At 36.2% G+C, this 20,213-nt stretch overlaps 1 protein-coding gene and 1 pseudogene across 1 annotated transcript; one reads left to right on the top strand and one right to left on the bottom strand.

Moving 5' to 3' along the window:
• LOC111406682 overlaps positions 1-20,213 on the top strand; it is a 39,955-nt pseudogene that overhangs the window by 6,757 nt on the left and 12,985 nt on the right.
• On the bottom strand, positions 18,068-19,875 carry LOC111405878. Its single transcript, XM_023034964.1, has 2 exons — positions 19,399-19,875; positions 18,068-19,222 (listed from the first exon to the last, which is right to left on the bottom strand). Exon 2 carries the CDS (start codon positions 18,900-18,902, stop codon positions 18,291-18,293), a length of 612 nt encoding a protein of 203 aa, XP_022890732.1. The 5' UTR covers positions 18,903-19,222; positions 19,399-19,875; the 3' UTR covers positions 18,068-18,290.

The raw sequence follows: 20,213 nt of genomic DNA, 5'->3' as shown, positions 1-20,213 counted from the left end.
AATAAGTAACATTTTACTTACCTTTCAAAATTGAGGGATTCAAACTTAATACTAGAAATCACTTATTTTTAAACCACCTTGTCGAAATTTCCTATTTTTTCCCTCCCTTTCTTCTCTTTTTTTCTTCCTATCTTTTTGTCGATTTTTCTATGCTTTTGCTCCAGTTCATTCCTCTGATTTCTTGTGTGTATGTATGTAATATGAGAAATGAAATGTTCGGTGATAACTTGCCACCCGTCCAATCCAGTTGGTGTGTGCATGCATGTAAAATGAAGGAATGTGTTATACAATTGACACTTGTATTGTACTAGCCCAATTTTGCCATTCAAGTCCTTCAATGTTCATATATCATAGCATTAAGTCCATAACTTCCATAAATAGAAAAATAAGTTCCCAACTTTATATTTTATCCATCTTAAATCCTCAAAGGATTTTTTTTCATTATAAAATAAGCCCCAATAAATTGATTTATTTCATTTAAGTCCCTATTTGATTTTTATATTGACTATTCAGACATTTAACTATGAATGACTTTGACTATGATGAATAGGGTATAACACTTAAGAAGTTTGACGTGTTTGAGGAAAGTCCTGCGATAACTCCTCTTAATCCGAGTATGCACTTAGTCAAGAATACGAAAAAAAGCATATCACAACTAAGGTATTCACAAATAATTGGTAGTCGTATGTATATTACAAACTGCACTCGATTGGATATTGCTTTTGCGGTGAATAAACTTAGTAGATTTATAAGTAATCCAAATCGTGATCATTGGAAGGCGTTGACGAGGGTTCTAAGGTACTTGAAGTATACCTTAACCTATGGATTTCACTTCACAAAATATCTTGCGGTACTAGAAGGATATTGTGATGCGAATTGGATATCCGATATGAAAGATTCCAAGTCCACTAGTGGTTATGTATTTACCATTGGCGGAGCTGCTGTATCATGAAAATCAACAAAGCAAACGTACATAGCTCGATCAATGATGGAATCTGAGTTTATTGTTTTAGACAACGCTGGAGAAGAAGCAGAATGGCTTCGAAATTTCTTAAAAGATGTTCCATGTTAGCCCAAGCCAGTACCTGCGATAAGTATACATTGTGATAGTCAATCAACAATTGGAAGGGCTCGAAGTAGCATGTATAATGGTAAGTGTAGACATATTGATCGTAGACACAACACTATTAAGCAACTAATCTCAAATGACGTTATCTCCATAGATTATGTGAAATCAAAGGAGAATATTGCGGATCAACTTACGAAAAGTTTGCCTAGAGATCAAATGCGTTGCCTATCGAGAGGAATGGGATTAAAGCCTACTACGTAAGAGTTTTTGCAATGGTAACCCTACCTTGTTGACTGGAGATCCCAAGATCTTGGTTCAAAGGGACAACTAAGTTGTGAAAATTCCATGAAGCACTTAGGAAATTAGAATTCCTAACTCATTCCTATGATTGCCACGCGATTTATGCAACGTGATTTTTAAACCACAAGTGTACGATGTCAAATTTTGTAATATAGTAAAGAAGTTAGGATGTCGAACCCACAGGGATTGATATTCGAATCAATTGAGTACTATAATTATTTTAGCCCTCACTTTAGTTAGACAATCAAATGTTGAAACGATATTTTATGCTAAATTAAAATAAATGGGATGAACGACGCAAGTAAATGAGGATAAATTATAGAATTTCTTATCAAATTATGAATACCTATGGAATGATTTCACCGTACCTTCAACAATGTTTTTCAACCGTATAACTATTTCTATCGATCTTTCCAAAATTTATAGGCAAGAACGCTAAAGTGATTCTATTTCCCTCTCTCGAGCGTCAAATAAAATCTATTTCTATATTATAATTCCAATATCTCTATTCCGAATTAAAGATATAAAAATTATCAAGCACGTGGTTCTTAATTAAAACAAGCCTCAAAGATTAGCACCTTCTCTCGAAACCTACGAAATCTAGGTTATGTTGTCTTAGATCACGCCTAAATTTGCCTCTCTCGAGCGCCAAAACTTAGAACATCAAATCAATCAATTAGTGGCTAGTTAATTGAAAGCATTGCGCACAAACAAAATAAATAAATAAACGGAAAGATTAAAATGAAATAATAAAACGGAATTCAAACATGTCTAAAGCAGGCTACATCAACCCTAGGATTAAAGTTTAGTGCATAATTGAAAGAATTAACACAAGTAAATTAAAATGAAAGCACATGGAAAAGAAAAAGGAATGGAAAAACTAGTTTGTAGCAACTTGATTTCTTCCCCAAAATTAATTCCTTCAATTTTATTTGTCTTTCCAACCGTGCCCCTTTTTCTCCTTTCTTCCTTCTCAATCCCAGAAATTTGAGCCAATGAAGATCCCCTTCAATTGTTATGTAATTGCCGGCTGTTCTCCCCAGAATTCTCTTGCTCGCTCCCCCTATTCGTGGCTAGTTTCCACTGATTTGTAATGTGTGGCTCCCCCCTTTTTTTAGGTTTTTGGGTGGTATTTATAGTTTCTAGGAGTTTCGGACGGGTTGGAGTCGATTTGGACCGAGAAATATATTTTAGAAATCTGAATTTCCCTTTCTCGGAATGCAATGCCTGGGCGCTGAGTTTCTGTTGGAATTACAGCATTGTGGTGCCTGGGCGCTGAGGGTATAGCGCCCGGGCGTCCGGTTCGCCCGAAACGGTATTCTGTGCGTGTTTCAATATTTTTAGCATAACTTTCTCGTTCGATATCCAATTGAAGCGATTGAAGATGCGTTGGAAAGGTAATTAAAAGGCCTACAACTTTGCTTCAGTAATCATTCTCCAATTCGATCGTTTTCTATGTCGAAAATGGGTCTGAATGTGGGACTAAAAATCCGGTGCAAAACTTTTCGGTTGGAAAATGATTTATGATCATATCTTGATTAAATTTGATCCCTTTTGACACCTTCCTTCATCCAATTGACTCTACCACTCTCGGATCTTCATTGCAAGCTCCGATACAACTTTTGATTATGTGCACTTTAGTCCTCGAACTTTGGATGTCTTACATTTTGGTCATTTCATCCAATTTCACCAACTTTTGTCTATTTCTTTCATTTGGCCTCTTTTAGCACTTGTTTTCTCCACTTCATCCATCCTTCAAAATAGCGTGAAAACCACATGTTAGCACCTCTAAAATACTCTCCAAGATAGCAAAATCATGAAATTAATGGCATAATATAATGAGTGTAAATCACTCATCAAACACCCCCAAACTTAACCTTTTGCTTGTCCTCGAGCAAACACCAAAACAAAGAAAGTCATTAACAAGCACACAAACATAATTAAAGCACACAAAATCACTTTAAAAAAAAACACATTATGTTAGACACGTTGCCTTAGGATTAAAAATATAGCGTCAATTGGATGAATTACTTCAAAGTTATAATGCACGAGCTAAATTCTCACCTATTCAATGCAAAACGAGTGTGTGTGTGAAGAGTTAAGTACAACGTTGTACAATAATAAGTTGACCCAATTCTCGACCTTAAAAGTCAAATATTTCCTTGTCTCGCTCGTGGGATTCACACACCTCCAAACTTGTTCTCTTTTACTTCCCAAGGTGTATTCCAAAGTTAATTTTCAATACTAATATCTTACACCGCTCAAATTTGGTTAGATTTTACTGATTGCAGTTCAACATGTCAACAAAATGAGGACTCTCCTTATTTTTGACTGCTTCAACCTCTAGGAATCAACCAAGTTACTAACCCCTTATCAAAGATCTAATCCTCTAAAACACGTGTTCGGGGCTTAATCAAGGCATTTGCTACCTAATTTTTTTTTCTCTTTTTTTTTCTCAAATGTAAATTTATTCTTTAATCGTCTTTTGTGAGGACGTCTCTCCCTTAAGCTTTCTAAATGACTCATATAGTGAGCTTTAGGCCGATGACTCCCAAATCAGACGACTTTAGGGCACCAGGTTTTGAACCCTTACATGCTTAATCACTTGAGTCATAAAGGCTATGAAGAGACGATTCACAATGAGATTATTAAAGTTGTCCTCATTAGGATCTTTTTTTATTTTTATTTTTTCAATGCAGTGATTAATGCAATGTCCCTTATTAAACACCTATTCTCGAAAATCGACTTCTAACTTAAGGTTTTCACCCAATTTTCATCATATTAGTCTCAAACAATCCACACAAAATTTAGCACATATGGAATCCACATTTATCTCCAAGTTTTCCTACAACAGTGCAATCATCCAAACGTCCTAAGTTTGGTTTAAGGATATTGTGATGTTTAATGGTTGTTTGGGTTTAGCATCTAAGTTCTTTATCCAACCTACAAGTATGAATCAACCTACTCATGCACAACCCCACAATTAATTCACGTGCAAAAATAATTTCCGTTTTACACGAATAAGCAAAAATCTAATTCAAGCACATAACCTATTCATAATCCATAAACCAACGCATGTTCTCAATAATATATATCATCGTGGGCAAAGCTTTCTAATTCACACAAACATGCAAAAACACGAATTATTATTATTATTTTTTGATAATGCACACAAATAAAAATTAAATATATAAATAATAGAAAAAACAAACAAATAAATTGTTTTTTTTAAACACACAAATAAAAAAAATTGCACACAAATAACACAAAATAAAAAAAAATTACGCAATTAGACAATTTATAATACACTCCCCCAAACTTAAACTAAACATTGTCCTCAATGTTAAATGAGAAGAAAAAGAGGAGGACTTCCCTGAATCGTCTGAATTGCCAACGATGGTCTGGTGCTCTAATGTTGAATTTGATAGACGTTTCTTCTAGCTTTCCTCCCAAACTTGAGATTTATCCAGCTTCTCCTTGTCAATGTTGGTTGATTGATCTGCGACGTCATGTTCCTGAAAAATCACAATTAGATATTAAACTCATGGAATAAGTGGTGCTTAGCTCAAACATCAATAACCAACTTGATTTTTCAAAAACCTAAGGGACGGGTAGGGTTGATGAATTCCTAAATAACAACTCTGAAATAAAATAAATTATCCTAAAATTCAAAAATAGAATAAATAAGTAAAGTAAGTGAAAAGGTAAGAACGCTTGGGTTGCCTCCCAAGAAGCGCTTCTTTATAGTCACTAGCTTGACTCAACCGCAATGCCTATGGTAGATCCTCAGGTGGCACATTTCTCTTGTTTCTGAACTTTATCTTCGGCTTTGTATTCTCCTTCATTGTACGATGGTGAACAAACTTAGGCTGTTTTGACCTTGGTATGACTTTCAAGACCTCTTTTGGTTTGGCAATGTTTAGAGGTTTCAAACGCCTATCTACATAGCTCTTTTTTTTATCAGGTGGGTCAGCTTCTTGAGCTAAGATGAAATCCGTTGCTTTCTTCATTTCTGAGTCATTACCATCAGTAGATGCATCCTTTGTTGAGTAACTAATTTCCATGTATTGCACCAACGGATCATAAAATAATTCCCTTTTTTCTCTGTTTTCTGCAATTACTTCAGCTGATTGGATCATTTTACAAGTGTCAACTTTTCCTTTTTTTGGGGCTTTCTTTTCTTGATGGACGTTGAAAGTTACTTGCTCTTCATTAACTCGTAGTGTCAACTTTCCTTCTTGCACATCAATCAATGATCTTCCAATAGCCAAGAAAGGTCGGCCAAGAATCATTGGTACTTTCTCATCCTCCTCCATGTCCAATACCACAAAGTCTACCGGAAAGATGAACTTATCAACCTTCACTAACACATCTTCAATAATGCCTTTGGGATATGTGATTGATCTGTTCGCCAGTTGCAAGGTAACGGTTGTGGGATTCACTTTTCCAAGACCCAGCTTTTTGAACACTGATAAGGGCATCAAGTTTATGCTAGCTCCAAGGTCACATAGTGCCCTATCAAATGTGATACCATCAATATTGCACAGGATGTTGAAGTTGCCCGGATCTTTCAATTTGTGAGAGTGCTTCTTCTGAAGTATGGCACTACACTCCTCTGTCAGCTTAACAGTCTCAAATTCCTCCAACTTTCTCTTCTTTGACATCACTTCCTTTAAGAACTTGGCATAGTTAGGCATTTGGGCCAAGGTTTCTGCAAAGGAAATGTTGATGTCGATTTTCTTGAAGACCTCTAGAAACTTTGCGAATTTTTCATCAAACTCCTTCTTCAAATACCTCTGCGGGAATGGTAGTGGGGGCTTTAAGATAGGTGGGTTGTCCGGAAATGAAATTGAGTAAGGCTTATAAATCTTCTTTGTTGCCTCTGCCTCAGTTTTCTGCCCTTCAGTCTGCTTTTCCCTTGCAAGAATGTGATCCGATGTAGTTACCCCAGCCTCTCTAAGCTTGCGTTCTTCAACTGCTTTGCCACTTCTTAGGGTGATAGCATTGCCGTGTTCCCGTGGGTTAACCTCTGTGTCACTGGGAAATTGTCCTTTTTGTTGAGACTGCATTGCAGTTGCTATCTGACCAATCTGTACCTCCAAATTCTTCACTGTAGCCCCCAAGTTGGTCATATGTGTCTCAATGCTGTCAAGTCTTGCCTCATCTTTATTGAACCTCGATCTGGTCTCCGAAATGAAGGTTCCTAAAATATCTTCCAGGGTTGGCTTTCGCTCAAACGCTTGATTATTGAACCCCTGATAGTAGTTGTTTCCTGAGTAGTTTCCCATTTGATTGAAATTCCGATCATTCACATACTGAAGTTGTTCATTCTCCCTTTCAACTTTTTGGTATGCAGTGGATGTAGCCATAATAGATTCTGATTTCCTTTGTGATCCATGTGAAGTCAATGTAGCTATTTGATTAGTGAGAGATGACATTTGAGCTGCAAGGGCGGTTATAGGATCTACTTCATAAAGGCCAGAAACTTTCCTTTCACTTGAACGCTCACTCAGCCATTGATAGCTATTAGTAGCTATCTCATTCAATAATGCATAAGCCTCATTTGGAGTTTTGGATAATAGTGCACCCCTCGCTACAGAATCTGCCACGATCCGTGTCTGACCATTCAAACCGTTGTAGAAGGTTTGTATCTGCAACCAATCCGGGCAACCATGCTGAGGACATCTTCTGAATAGATCTTTATATCTCTCCCATGCCTCATAAAATGGTTCAAAGTCTAATTGTCGAAACTGTCCAATCTCACTCCGTAATTGCGCTGCCTTCAAAGGCGGAAAGAATTTTGTAAGAAACTTCTGCGCTAACCCCTCCCAAGTTGTGATGGACCATACGGCAATGATTGGAACCATGCCTTGGCTTTGTCTCTTAGGGAAAAGGAAAATAGGCGGAGTCAGATTGCATCTTTAGTAACGCCATTCATTTTCACTGTATCACAGATCTCCAGAAAGGACCCCAAATGAGTATTTGGGTCTTCTGTTGGAGCTCCCCCAAACTGATTCTGTTGCACCATGTGTATAAGTCCTGGTTTCAGTTCGAAATTGTTTGCAGCAATCGATGGGCGTACGATGCCAGAATAGTTGTCATTGACAACCGGCCTTATGTAGTCCCTAATAGCCCTTTGTTGGTTATCCTCATTGGCTACTCTAGCATCCTGTTCTACCATTGCTTCTCGTTCGTTTCTTTGTATGCCTCTGAGAATGCAAAATGTGCTTTCTGGTTCAGGATCAACAGGTAGTAGGTCTAGATTTCTCACCCTTCACATAAACAGCTGAAAATAACCACAAGAGAGCTCTTAAAGATAGACACAAAAAGAATAAAATAAAAATAAAAATTATGACAGAAATAAAAATCTAAAGTAAAATGAAAGCTAATTGGTAATAATATCAATTGAATTCAAATAAATCAATCCCCGGCAACGGCGCCAAAAACTTGCCACGCGATTTATGCAACGTGATTTTTAAATCGCAAGTGTACGGTGTCAAGTTTTGTAATATAGTAAAGAAGTTAGGATGTCGAACCCACAGGGATTGATATTCGAATCAATTGAGTGCTATAATTATTTTAGTCCTCACTTTATTTAGACAATCAAATGTTGAAACGATATTTTATGCTAAATTAAAATAAATGGGATGAACGACGCAAGTAAATGAGGATAAATTATAGATTTTCTTATCAAATTATGAATGCCTATGGAATGATTTCACTGTACTTCAACAATGTTTTTCAACCGTATAACTATTTCTATCGATCTTTCCAAAAGTTACAGGCAAGAACGCTAAAGTGATTCTATTTCCCTCTCTCGAGCGTCAAATAAAATCTATTTCTATATTATAATTCCAATATCTCTATTCCGAATTAAAGATATAAAAATTATCAAGCACGTGGTTCTTAATTAAAACAAACCTCAAAGATTCACACCTTCTCTCGAAACCTACAAAATCTAGGTTATGTTGTCTTAGATCACGCCTAAATTTGCCTCTTTCGAGCGCCAAAATTTAGAACATCAAATCAATCAATTAGTGGCTAGTTAATTGAAAGCATTGCGCACAAACAAAATAAATAAATAAACGGAAAGATTAAAATGAAATAATAAAATGGAATTCAAACATGTCTAAAGCAGGCTACATCAACCCTAAGATTAAAGTTTAGTGCATAATTGAAAGAATTAACACAAGTAAATTAAAATGAAAGCACATGGAAAAGAAAAAGGAATGGAAAAACTCGTTTGTAGCAGCTTGATTTCTTCCCCAAAATTAATTCCTTCAATTTTATTTGTCTTTCCAGCCGTGCCTCTTTTTCTCCTTTCTTCCTTCTCAATCCCAGAAATTTGAGCCAATGAAGATCCCCTTCAATTGTTATGTAATTGCCGACTGTTCTCCCTAAAATTCTCTTGCTCGTTTCCCCTATACGTGGTTGGTTTCCACTGATTTGTAATGTGCGGCTCCCCCCCTTTTTTAGGTTTTTGGGTGGTATTTATAGTTTCTAGGAGTTTTGGACGGGTTGGAGTCGATTTGGACCGAGAAATATATTTTAGAAATTTGAATTTCCCTTTCTCAGAATGCAGTGCCTGGGCTCTGCGATTTAGGCTCCTGGGCGTTGAGTTTCTGTTGGAATTACAGCATTGTGGCGCTAGGCGCTGAGGGTATAGCGCCTGGGCACCCGGTTCACCCGAAACGGTATTCTACACGTGTTTCCGTATTTTCAGCATAACTTTCTCGTTCGATATCCAATTGAAGTGATTGAAGATGCGTTGGAAAGGTAATTCAAAGGGCTACAACTTTGCTTTAGTCATCATTCTCCAATTCGATCGTTTGCTATGTCGAAAATGGGTCTGAATGTGGGACTAAAAATCCAGTGCAAAACTTTTCGGTTGGAAAGGTAATTCAAAGGGCTACAACTTTGCTTCAGTCATCATTCTCCAATTCGATCGTTTGCTATGTCAAAAATGGGTCTGAATGTGGGACTAAAAATCCAGTGCAAAACTTTTCGGTTGGAAAATGATTTATGATCATATCTTGATTAAATTTGATCCCTTTTGACACCTTCCTCCATCCAATTGACTCCTACCACTCTCGGATCTTCATTGCAAGTTCCGATACAACTTTTGATTATGTACACTTTAGTCCTCGAACTTTGGATCTCTTACATTTTGGTCATTTCATCAAATTTCGCTAACTTTTGCCTATTTCTTTCATTTGGCCTCTTTTAGCACTTGTTTTCTCCACTTCATCCATCCTTTAAAATAGCGTGAAAACCACATGTTAGCACCTCTAAAATACTCTCCAAGATAGCAAAATCATGAAATTAATGGCATAATATAATGAGTGTAAATCACTCATCAATGATACTAAAGTGTTTTCTGTAGAATGAATAGAGGCTAAGATTATCTTTTATTGATTCCTATATCTTGATTAAGTCAAGTGAAGTAGGGCAGAATACTCTTAATAGGATGTCACCTATGTAAGTGTGAAGTGGGGTCGTTTCGATAAGAATTGTTTAAGGTTTGAATTCTCTAAACACTTACGAAACCAAGAAGGGTTCAGGGTCAAAATGAACCAAGTCATGAGAACTAAGTATAGAATATGGAAGATATCTGTGTGAGTACTGTTGTCTTGACTTACACCAAAGGCTGAGTGGTTCAAGACCTGTGGTTCACCAATTAACCGAGTATGTCCGATAGTATTTCACTAAGGGAGGTTCAAGGTCAGAAGCCACCATCCCTGATGCAGTATTTTTTTGTACCCTCTCTACATTGCATCATATCATCGCATCTGCATATGCATACTCGAATTTTCATCCACATGGGGGATTGTCAGAATTGGTTCAAATAATTAACCAGAAATTGGAAAATGAAAATGTGTGACTACGTGTCAACTTCGACCAAATATTCGAATTTGATCTGACGGTCAAATTACAAAAGTAAATAGGCCAACTTATTCTACTCGTCGAGTAGATTGTCGTGGTATATTTGGAATCTTGAAACCAATTCCGGATGAATGAAAAATTGCGGACCAAAGTTAGAAAAAATGAAGTGTTGCAACTTTTTGAAAGGATGTATGTTTTGCTCCACACTACTTCATTTGCACCCTTTCTACATCTATAAATAGAGCCTATGGACATGGTTTTGGGTACACCAATTGCATTGAGCATTCATTCTCCTTTTGCAATTCTCTTCTTTCTAATTTCATAGTATTTTCATACATTTCCTTTGTAGAGGGGAAATTCTATCAAAAGTTCGTCGGTTTCTTGTGGTTTGAAGTGTTGCTGCCACAAGTTGTGAATCCATTGTATCTTGGGAGACAAGTATCATTCACAGTGAGCACCGTAGCGGGGTAATTTGTCTTAAGAAAAGAGATAACGTCTCGTCTTGGATAATTCTCTATTTCTACTCTTTCTTAATCCTTGTTTTGCGTAATCTTTATACCGAAACTTTTTCCAAATTTCCATTCATATAAATTATGTTTTGATTACGCTCTTGCGGGTTAAAACTGGTCAAACAAATATATCAAAAATTAATCCTTACATAACCATTTTTATAAGTCATCTCCAACACAAGGTATTTATTGAATATGTTATTTCTTATTTCTTGTCATCATTGTCTTTGTTCGTTCTAACTCTGTTTTGCTGTGTTGTTACTGATTTGTGTATATTTGCCTGCTATTGAAAATACCAGCTTTGACTTGATTATTGATATTCTGATTTTTTTTTAATAAGTTTTGTATTATGAAGGTTCCATTCTGCCCAATGGTTGGATCAGAAGTGCATTCATCAGAAGTAAAGAAAACGAAGGTTCTAATGGAAAATTTGCGACGGGCTATTGGCAGCAGTGTAAAGGAAAACAAGGAGGTTTATGAAGGAGAGGTAGGTTATCCTTTCATTGACCTTTTTAGGCTTGGTTTTATACTCTGATGTTCTGCAAGCTGCTTTTATCTTAGGTTACAGAACTGAGAGTGTGACAGGTGGATATGGTACAAGTATAAGCCATGTTTAGGCAAGCTCTTGTTCCCTGACTTGTTGGGGCACATCCCGCAATTTACCTCTAGGGACGGGGCGGTGGAGGCCCTCAAGATTGAGGTTCAACCTATAAGCCATGTTTTTATTGGGTTTAAAACTGTCAAAGGAGCCAAACAATTGAAGTTGGACCCAACAATATACGTTGCATTGGTTAAGGAAAAGGTTAGCACTTGTAAAATCTAATTCATGAAGTCACTTTTCCTGTTTAAATCATTTGTGCTATTCCCCTCCCCCCCTAAAAAAAAGGAATGACGATTTTTATCAACATTGTCAAATACTGAAAATCTAAAGGATAGAATCTGATTAATTTGTCTATACGTAGCAGTCAGTGATGTTATATACATTGAAGCAAATAGTGGAGCAGTTCAAAGGGTGGGAAGGACTAAGGAGTGATACTTCTGCTACAGAATTTGATCTTGAGGTAGAAGAATATGTTCCACTTCCTAAAGGAGAGGTTTACAAAAAGAAAGAGATAGTCCAGGTATGTATCAGTGTTATGCAGGATGATTTATTGAATATTGGGCTGCATTTAAAATAATTGGAAGTTTGCACGCAAAAAGGTAATGGTTTTATATCACCAATAATTGCTGAGGATGCTTCAGTTTAAATGTCTTAACGTATTGTCGAGCTTTTCATTCATAATTTAATTCGAATTCTTTGTTCAGTTAGTTCCTTTCCATAATTTGCTTCCTTAAGTCTAGATTAAAATTTTACCCATTTTTCATGTGCGTGTCTTGATTTTGCTTCATCGATATTCAAATTGAACCTGTGATTCATTTTGAATGTTACAGATTTAATTCCTGTTTTTATGCTGTTTATAATTTACTGCAAGTTTGTTGTCATGGCTTTTGAAGACAACCATATTTAAATCAGAGTTCTAAAGGCAGGGCCGAGGAGTAAGGAAAAAGCCTCGCGTATGGAGAATTTATGGAAAAAAGAGGTCAACTCTATTTTTTCCTACCTAATGCAGGCCGGCATCAAAAGGCGTGCGTCTTTTAATTTTTTGTCCAACATTTTTTGAAGGTTAAAAAAATCAATTAAATAAAAGGAATAATTATTAATGGTAAAATAATATTAGAAATAGGATAATGCCTTATTGCCGCTTTGCTATGCCTCGGGCCTTATAGCAACCAGATCAAAATATTTGTGTTCATTTATGCCGTAAATTATTTTTGAGATACTATTGGGTGTACTTGACTATATATGTTTCATGATTTCGTCAGAAAGAAAAAGAGAACTATTTGCTTGAGGGGGTGGGTAGGGATAAAAGTTTCAAAAGTTTATGCATCCCGTTTTCTTATGTATTATTGTGGTTTACCAGGATGTTACATTGCATGCTTTGATGCTACAAATGCACGGCCTCAAGGAGGACAAGATATATTGTCACTGATAGGCCTGCTGATGACTAATATGTATCAAATTTCATAGAAGACCGGTTGGATGCTTTCTATAAGAATGTTATGTTACGTTCATTCCATTGAAGAATTGTCCATCTGTAAAATATATCATTGGACTAGTCCTAAATTTCCTAAAACTGTGTGATTTCTCATTCAAGATGTAGAGTATCCAAATATTGTTGACTTATGAGGTTCAACTGATTACAGGTTGTTAACCGATATATAGATGGTGTTGCAGAGCTTGTCTCAGGTATCTTGTTTATTGATGAGGTTTTCCTCTCTTAAACATACTTTTTTAGATCTTATTTTGGATTCTTTTGATAGATATTTCCTCAGCACTCAAAAAGGGTTTTAGGTACCTATGCTGAATATAGAGTGCTTTTGATACTAATCGTGCTTTAGAGAGTTCCTTATCGCCAATGGTAATTTTCGCAACTAATAAAGGAATTTGTAATGTTATGTATGGTAATATTCTTATGCCTTTTTTAAGTAAATATATTGGTTGAGGTTTTTAAGACTTAGGATTCTATTTTGAAAAGTCTTACCTTGTTAAAAGGAGCAGCATAAACCTTTATATGTTTATTTTTGGCATTTTTGTTTCATATGGATTTTTGCTTTGACATGCTCAAACACAATGGTGACTTGTTTGAGAATGTCAATCTGGAAATTGTGTGCTCGTTTGAGTCTTGTTCGAATCAAATTGTTCGTGAAGTTTAATAGGCTCTAACACCATATTAAAACTTAGGATTTATTTTTGTTGATTTTAGAGAAATAACTTATTCCATATATTAATTCATGAACGTGTATTACATATATATAAATAGAGTAAATGTTTCTCATAAGGAAACAATCCTATTAAAATAAGAAAAGTCCTAAATTTATGCACCTACCATATATACATGTGTTGTATATGTAAAGAATAAATATAGACCTAAATTGATGCATAATTCCATAACACTCCACCTCAAGCTAGAGCATAGATATCAATTATACCCATCTTGTTACAAATATAGTTTACTTGAGTTCCGGCTAAAGCCTTTGTGAACGCACCAGCTATTTGTTCTCCCGTCTTGACATGCTTAGTCGAAATCAATCCTTGTTGTAGCTTTTCACGAACAAAATGATAGTCTGCCTCTACGTGCTTTGTTCTCTCATGGAATACTAGATTAGTAGCAATGTGAATAGCTGCTTGATTATCACACTACAAGTTCATAGAGTGAGACGTATCAATGCCAACTTCTCCAAGTAAGTGATGTAGCCATATAAGTTCACAAGTCATCTGTGGCATAGCCTGATATTCAGATTCTGCACTTGATCGAGCTACAACACTTTGTTTCTTACTTTTTCAAGAAACTAGATTATCTCAAACGAAAACATAATACCTTGTAGTAGAGCGCCTATCCACGAGTGAACTTGCCCAGTCAGCATCCGAGAAACCCTCAACCCTACAATGACCACGGTCTCTATAAAGAATTCCACGTTCTGGAGCTCCTTTAAGATACATTAATATATGAGTTACGACATCCCAATGTGAAGTTCTAGGAGATGACATAAATTGACTAACAACACTTACGAGAAACGAAATATCTGGCCTAGTAATTGTAAGATAGTTCAACTTTCCTACTACACTTGTGTACTTGTCTGCATCAACAAACACATTTCCACCTTCTGCTCCGAGTTTCACATTTGGTATCATAGGGACATCATCAGGTTTTGCTTCAGCTAAGCCTGTCTCATCTAATAAGTCCAGAACATATTTCCTTTGGGAAAGGAAGATTCCTTTGCCACTTTGAGATATCTCTATCCTTAAGAAATATTTCAAAGAACCTAGTTCCTTTGTTTGAAATCTTGTGCCTAGGAAAGCCTTTAGCATACTTATGCCACTGCTATCACTCCCAGTAATCACAATATCATCAACATATACAACTAACAAAATACACCCAGCTGTAGACTGTTTAAAGAATACTGAGTGATCATATGCACTTCTTTTCAAGCCATAATCACAACCTCACTAAATTTTCTAAACCAAGCACAAGGTGATTATTTCAAACCATATAATGACTTTTGTAGTTTGCATACCTTCCCTGACTCCCCCTGAGCAACAAATCTTGGTGGTTGCTCCACGTAAACTTCTTCGTACAAATCTCCATGGAGAAATGCATTTTTAACATCCAACTGGTGAAGCGGCCAATGATAGGTAGCAGCTAGAGAAATGAATAACCTATTAATTTTAATGAACTCTTAAAATTGTATTGTTTATACAAGAATACCTCTATTAAATAGAGGTGATTACAATGCCAGATCCCATAAAAAATAGGACTTATCTGATTTGAATATAAATTGTAGAGAAATTAAAGGAACGACTCCTAACTAACTAACCAATTGGCTTACCTTATCTTTCCAAATTTATTCAAATTCAAATGAAGATAAAACTAAGACTATGATAACTATATTACAATAAAATCGTAACCTCTCAACACTTCTCCTCAAGCTGGTGTGAAGATATCAATCATCCCCAACTTGTCTGCACATTTTTCAAAGCTTTGTCTTGCTCCACCCTTTGTAAAAATATTTGCTACCTGCTCCTTGGATGGCACGAACAAAACACATACTTCACCATTATCAATCCTCTCTTTTATAAAATGCTTGTCAATCTCCACGAACTTGGTGCGATCATGATGGACCGAATTACGGGCAATACTAATCACAGCCTTATTATCATAAAAAATCTTCATGGGCTTTATACATGGCAACTTCAGTTCTTCTAGTAGTCTCCTTATCTGAATTATTTCACACGTTCCATGGGCCAATGCTCGAATTTCTACCTCTGCACTACTTCTGGCTACTATACTTTGTTTTTTACTCTTCCATATAACTAAATTTCCCCAAACAAATGTACCATAAACAGAAGTGGATTTTCTATCATCAATTGAGCCTGCCCAGTCCACATCTGTATAAACTTCCACACTTCTTTCTACATTCTTCCCAAAGAACGAACCTTTCCTAGGAGAGGATTTTAAATATTTTAAAATCCTATAAACCGCATCCAAATGTCCTTGAAATGGATTGTGCATATATTGGCTGACCATGCTTACTGCAGAAGCAATATCAGGTCGAGTATGTGACAAATAAATCAATCTTCCAACTAGTCTCTGGTATCTTCTCTTTTCTATCGGGTCTCTAGCCTCTTTACCCAATTTTTCATTGGGCTCTATTGGAGTTTCACAAGGTTTACAACCAAGCATACTAGTATCTTTCAATAAATCCATCGTATACTTTCTTTGAGATATGAAGATTAAGATTCCTCCCCTACTTCTTGCTATTTCCATTCCCAAAAATTACCCCAAGTTGTCCTAGGTCTTTAACCTCAAATTCTTTAGCTAAAAACTCCTAAAAACTTGCAAGGTCTTCCAAATTATCACCTGTGAGAATAATATCATCGACATATACTATCAAAATAGAAATCTTACCACCTGTATGCTTGATAAACAATTTATGATTAGTCTGCCCTTGACAATATCCAAACCTTTTTACTGATTTAGTGAAGTGATCAAACCATGCTCTTGGTGATTGTTTTAAGCAATAGAGTGATTTCTTCAACCGACATACATTATTAGTCGCAAATTCTTTCTCAAAGCTTGGTGGTGGCTCCATGTAAACTTCTTCTTCCAATTCTCCATTTAAGAATGCATTCTTCACATCCATCAAATAAAGTGGCCAATCAAGATTAGCAGCCACCGAGATTAAGACCCTGATTGTATTTAACTTGGCCACCAGTGCGAACGTCTCATTATAGTCAATGCCGAAGGTCAGAGTGAACCCTTTGGCAACTAAACGAGCCTTATATCTCTCAATATTCCCATCTGCTTTATATTTGATGGTAAACACCCATTTATAGCCAACCGTACATTTTCCTGATGGAAGTTTCATAATATCCCATGTCTGATTTTTCGTCAAAGCATTCATTTCCTCTAACACTGCATTTTTCCAAACCGTTTCTTTAAGAGCTTCATCAATTTTGTTGGAATAGTTTCTCTCGACACCTTCCAGCTAAAGTTTCTGTAAGAGCATAATAGATTTCTAAATGTCATATAATTGTGAATAGGGTGCTAGGTACAAGATCTTGTACCCTTTCTCAAGGCAATTGGCAGGTCCTCTTTATCTTGATGCTGATCTGGAGCACTAGAAATAGGAAGTTGGTGTTGATCTATATCCGGGTCTGATTGTTGACTGTGGTTTGGGGTAGCAATGGCTTGTACATTTTGATCTTGCTTTGGCTTTCTGGTGTATACAATTACTTTAGATTTTTTCTGCTGATGATGTTCTGCTTGGTTGCCTTCATCTAAAAAATATGACTGTTGTGATGAACTTGGTTCAACAAGTGGAGAAACTTCTAGTTCAACAATATAATCTGGAATTGATTGTCGAATTACTAGTGTAGATTCAGGGCCAGAACTAGAACTTGAACTACTAGAAAGTAAATCATCATTAGGAAAAAAATTCACTTCCCTTATGTTCTCCCCCTGAAGTGGATGATGAAAATAGGTCGTATCCTAAAAAAATGTCACATCCATAGTAACAAAAAACATTTTAGTCTTAGGAAAAAAACATTTATAGCCCTTTTGAGATGGTGAATAACCCAAAAATATACATTTTATTGATCTAGGATCTAATTTGGTTTCTGTCAAAAAAAACCGTACACCCAAAGACTTTGATAGGTAAATTATGAAATAACCTATTGTGAGGATAGGATTGTAAAAGTTTTTGAATTGGAATTTTAAAATCGAGAACACTAGAAGGCAATCTATTGATAACATAGGATGCTGTCAAAACAACTTCTCCCCAAAACATCTTAGGCACATTATTAGTAAAGAGTAAAGCTCTTGCAACTTCTAACAAATGCCTATTTTTCCTTTCAGCAATCCCACTTTGTTGTGGTGTTCCTACACATGTACACTGGTGTACGATTCCATGATCACTGAGATAATTCCCCAAATTTTGATTAAAGTACTCTTTCCCATTATCTGTATGAAATATCTGAATTTGTGAAAGTTTTGTAACACACTTCCTGCCTCTGATTTTTCTTTCAACAAAAACACCCAGCAAACTCTAGTGTGATCATCTATAAAAGTAATAAACCACCTAAACCCTGTTATATTTTTAATCTTAAGTGGTCCCCAAATATCACTGTGGAACATGGAAAAAGGCTTAGGTGATCTATATGGTCGTGTGGGATAAGTGTTTCGAGTGTGTTTAGCTAACTGGAAAATATCACATTTGAACAAACTTGCATCTTTATTATTGAATAACGTTGGAAACAACTTCTTCAAATAACTAAAGTTAGGATGCCCTAGTCTTTTATGCCATAACATCACTTTATTCAAAACATATGTAGGAACGGAACTTGAGCTAGAAACACTTTTACTTCCATAAGCTTGAAACTGAGCAGTCTTGCCTTCCTTGGAATCTTCAAGATAGTACAAATCATTACTTCACTTAGCAATGCCAATCATCTTCCCTGAATACAAATCCTGAAATTTACACATATATGGAGAAAAGTTAACTTCACAACTCAAGTCTTTAGTTAGTTTGATTATTGAAATAAGATGACATGAAAGATTGGGAACATGTAAAACTGATTTGAGAGTTATAAGTGGTGAGACCACAATAGTCCCTATCCCTATAATTGAGGATAAAGAACTATCAGCAATCCTGATTTTCAATGAACCAGAACACGAAATATAGTCAGAAAATAACTCATAATTCCCTGTCATATGGTCTGAAGCCCCTGAATCAATTATCCATAGATCATTCACTGATGTCTTCGTAATTAGAGCAGTGGAGAAGCTATCTTTCTGGGCTATATTGCAATTGGCATTAATACTTGGCTGTGAAGCATCCTGATGAAGAGCCTGATGTGGTTGGTGTGAAGTACTTTGCAGATTTTGAAGCAAAGTCTGCAATTCTGAAATCTGTTTGGGACTAAAACAGGATCTCCCTTGCTGATTACCTGACTTGGAATCCTCTACCATCTCCTGCAAGTTGAAATTCTCTGCCATTGCCATCACGTTCATGCCTTGGTTGCCAGTTTGTAGGTTTTCCATTTATCTTCCAACAATTTTCTTTAGTATGATAGAATCTCTTACAGTAGTCACGCCAATCCTTTTTTTCTCTACGCTGCTCCTGATTTTGTTGTTGGTTATAGACGGGTCGCTTTGCTGCAAGTGCTGAGTTCTGCAGAGAGTTTTCCACATAACTAGATTTCATCATGACTCTCCTTCTACTCTCTTCATGTCGAACCTTTGCAAAGGCATCTTGTATTGACAGCAGTGGCTTTATACCAAGAATCCTTCCTTGTTCAGTCCATGAAGAAAATCGAACAATCTCTCCTTTTCTAGTTTCTGAGTATTCTTCAGAGCATCTCCTGGGCATGACCAGCGTACATCATTAAATAAATCAAATTCTTGCCAAAGACCCACCAAAATATTTTAGTAATCGATTATAGTAGTTTCGCCTTGCCTCATATCTCTTAATATCGATTTTAAACATTTGGGATGAGTTACCAAAATCAGAATACATAGATTGGGCGAGATCCCATACCTCTTTGGCAGTTTTATAGGATAAATAATTTCTACCAATCTTGGGTTCCATAGAATTTACCAACCACGCAGTGACCATGGAATTTTCTGACTCCCAGATCCGATATCCAGTATCTTGTGCTTCTGGTTTCTTTGTCTCTCCAGTAAGATAACCAACTTTTCCTTTACCTCGAATAACCAATAGCACCGATTGAGACCAATCCAGGTAATTGGATCCATTGAGCTTGTGTTGTGTGATCTGCAGAGTGTGGGACTCACCGTAGCTAGCCACTGGTCCTTCTCTAGAGGTATTCACTGTGAAGACTCGGTAGATACATCAGACTCACCTTCCCGAGTTGCACTGGTCGTGGCGGTGTTTGCCATTTTTTGTTTTAAAATTTGGAAAGTAACAGAGTCTGCTCTGATGCAATATTAATTTTAATGACTTAAAATTGTATTGTTTATACAAGAATATCTCTATTAAATAGAGGTGAATACAATGTCAGATCCCATAAAAAATAGGACCTTATTTGAATATAAATTGTAGAGAAATTAAAGGAACAACTCCTAACTAACCAACCAACTAGCTTACCTTATCTTACCAGATTTATTCAAATTCAAATGAAGATACAACTAAGACTATGATAACTATATTACAATAAAATTGTAACCTCTCAACATAATCGAATAGAAGCTAGCTTAGCAACAAGAGAGAAAGTCTCAGACTAATCCACACCATAAGTTTGAGCATACCCCTTAGCAACTAAACAAGCCTTCAATCGAGTAACAGATCCATCAAGATTCATCTTGACTGTAAACACCTTCAATCGAGTAACA

Source organism: Olea europaea, chromosome 12 (assembly GCF_002742605.1).
Source record: "Olea europaea var. sylvestris chromosome 12, O_europaea_v1, whole genome shotgun sequence".
Classification (NCBI taxonomy): domain Eukaryota; kingdom Viridiplantae; phylum Streptophyta; class Magnoliopsida; order Lamiales; family Oleaceae; genus Olea; species Olea europaea.
This window is presented reverse-complemented; position numbering and strand designations above follow the sequence as displayed.

Bases quoted from the DNA above. Each gene is read 5' to 3' on its own strand.
- LOC111405878 (XM_023034964.1), bottom strand. From the start codon at position 18,902: ATGGAAAACCTACAAACTGGCAACCAAGGCATGAACGTGATGGCAATG.